Source organism: Arabidopsis lyrata (genome assembly GCF_000004255.2).
Source record: "Arabidopsis lyrata subsp. lyrata unplaced genomic scaffold ARALYscaffold_2, whole genome shotgun sequence".
NCBI lineage: Eukaryota > Viridiplantae > Streptophyta > Magnoliopsida > Brassicales > Brassicaceae > Arabidopsis > Arabidopsis lyrata.
The window spans coordinates 17,324,152-17,327,109 of NW_003302554.1; the positions used below are offsets into that span (position 1 = coordinate 17,324,152).

Consider the following 2,958-nt stretch of genomic DNA (forward strand, 5'->3'; position numbering starts at 1 on the left):
TGGTTATGATTAGATGGATGGCATGGAGGAAAGAAGTGGAATTTAGGGTTTTCAAGAAAGTTTTTAGGATTCCTGATACTGTCGATTTAGACATGATTAAAGCGAGATTTGACGACGATGATGCGACTCTTACGATCACAATGCCGAAAAGAGTAAAGGGAATTTCTGGATTTAAGATTGAGGAAGAAGAAGAAGAAGAAAGAGTTGAGTTTGGAGATGTGAGTGAAGCTGAGCATAAAGAGGAAACAGAGAAGAAGAGTTACCAGATTGATGAAAAGGACAAGATTATGGAACGTATAGATAAAGAAAAAGAATTGGCTGATTCAATTAAAAAGAGTGAGGACAGTAGCTTAAGAAAACCTCCAGACATTGAAGGACGAGATTCTCGTGAACAGACAAGACATGAGGAACAAGAAAATAACCAACAACTGGTTCAAGCAGTGAGTGAAAGTGATGATTTTGGATCCGGAGCATTTGAAGAGATTGAAGAACAAGAGCCTGATGTTCTAGACAGAACAAGTAAAGGTAGAGAAATGCAAAAGAAAATGACTAATGGTGATGATAGCTCGAGAAAGGTTCAAGGGACTGAAGAACCAGAGAGACACAATGAAGAAAGCAAGATTTCAGAAACAGGTGGTCATGAGAAGGAAGAAGTTGTAAAGATGGAGATAAGAAATAAGGAGGCCAAAGAAGAGGTTGATGGGAAAATGGGAGAAGGATTCAGACCAAACATTGCAGAAACTGAGACAAAATCTGAGGAGTTTGAATCTGATAAACTAGAAGCAGATGAGGTTGATAAGATACATAAACTGGTTGACAAGAACGAAGATGAAGGGGAAAAAGCTAAGGTGGGAAGACAAAGTGAAGACAAAAACTTAATTAAGCTTAAAGAGAATGAAGAACAACATTCTAAGGGACAAAAGCGACACAGCAAAGAAGAAAATATGAAAGAATTGGTTGAAGAGAAAACTCCAGAGGCAGAGACAAATATACTGAAACCAGGCCAGGAGATTGAAGTACCAGAGGTGGATACGTTAGGGAAAACAGGTGATGAAAGAAAGGAGAAGCAGAACATTGTAAAGAAGGAAACTAAAAGTGGAGAGGCCAAAGAAGAAACTGATGCAAAAATGGGCGAAGTATTCGCATCAAACAACACAGATACTGCGATGAAATCTGAGGATTTTGAATCTGATAAACTAGAATCAGATGAGGTAGACAATATACAAAAATTGGTTGAGAAGAAGGACAAGCAAGTAGAAAATGCTAAGGTTGGAGAACAAAGTGAAGATAGTGGCTCAAAGCTTCAGGAAATTGGAGAACAACAAATTCAGGGACAAAAGAGACATGGCAAACAAGAAAAGATCAAAGAATTGGTGGACGAGCAAATTCCAGAGGCAGAGACAAATATTGAGAATGATATCCTGAAACCAGTTCTGGAGAGAAGTGAGGGAAAACACAAGATCCAAAAAATGTTCCAAGAGGAAACAAAGAATCAGCCAGAAACGTACAACGAAAAACGTACAGAGACCGGGAAAAAGATTAATGAGGCTGGCACAAGAAAGGTTCAAGAGATTATTAGACAACAAGAGCGGGATGAACCAACAAGATCCGAGAAAGAAAGCAAGAGCCGAGAATCGGTAAAAAGCGAAACAAATGATGAAGAGAAAGAGGATAAAGAAATTGCAGGAACGGAAAGAAAGGAGCAAGAGTCAGATAGACCAAAAATACTCAGGGAACAGGAAGTAGCTGAGGGTAAGACCAACTTTTCAAAAAATGGTGAAGTCAAGGAGGAGGAAGAAATTGCAGAGAAGGAAAAAGAATTTGGTAATGATGATGATACTGCAAGAAAATTTCGAGATACTGATCAACGAGATTCAAATGCAACGAAGGGAAAAGAAGAAAAAGACATGATTCAAGAATTAGTACTGGAAGAAAAAGTATGTGATGGCGGCAAAGGAATCATTGCAGTGGCGGAGACAAAAGCTGAGAATGATAAGTCAAAAGAGGTTCAAGAGATTGAAGAAAAACAATTGCATAAAGAAGATACATGTGGAAAACAATTTCAGAAACTTAAAGGAGGAGAAGTAAGTGGTCTTGGAGAAGTTGACGATGTGGAAAATGAGAAGAAAACAACAGTGTTAGAGAAAAGAATCAGGGATAGCACAAGAGTAGCTCAAGATATTGAGAAAAGTGATTCGGATGCATCTGGAAAATACATTAAAGAAACCACGATCCAAGAACTCGGTGAAAACAGAGGAATTTATCGAAATGAAAATGAAGAAGAGAAGAAGAAGGACAAAACTGATAGGCCGGAAAAGATAACAGTTACAATAAAACAAGAATTGAACAGCCAGTTGGAGCAAGACAATGTTGAAGATGGAGAAAAGACTCAAGAACTGGTGAAAGAGAAAATAAAGGATTGCGAAGAAGAAGAGGGCAGTGAAGAATCAAAGATCAAAACGGAGGCAGAATTGGAAACTGAAAGAGAGAGCTCCAAAAAGGTTCAAGAGATTGAAAAACAGAAATATGAAGGACTGAAGAGATCTATGGTACAAGACAAGATGGAAGAATCAGAGGGAAAGGAGACAACTAGAGCAATGAAGGAGAATGATGAGGATCCGGAATTGACTAAACCTTATAAGAGACAAAAAGAAGACAAGATCCACGAATTAGTGGAAATGGGATCAAATGATTACAGAGAAAAAATCAAGAAACAAGATGAGAAGGATATCTTAGGAAACCAAGAGGATTTAGATGAATTTGAGACCCAAGGTGAGCAAAGCAATTTTCCTAAATTGGTGGAAGAAGAAAAACTGGAGAACATTTCTGAGCTAGAGGGAAAAATGGAAGATGACATTTCAAGAAAGTTTCATGAGTTTGAAGAACGAAAATCGTATGAATATTGGACACACGAGAAGCGAGAAAAGAGAAAAGTTTTAGTTAAAGAAGAAGCAACTA

General features: G+C 38.0%; 1 protein-coding gene across 1 annotated transcript in view; it reads left to right on the top strand.

Annotated features, from left to right (window-relative positions):
* Positions 1-2,958, top strand: part of LOC110230840 (trichohyalin) — a 6,436-nt gene that overhangs the window by 540 nt on the left and 2,938 nt on the right. The window contains exon 3 of the mRNA XM_021034979.1: positions 3-2,958. This exon is cut by the window's right edge and continues 2,938 nt beyond it. Coding sequence (XP_020890638.1) covers positions 3-2,958 — 2,956 coding nt within the window. The remainder of the gene's footprint in view (positions 1-2) is intronic.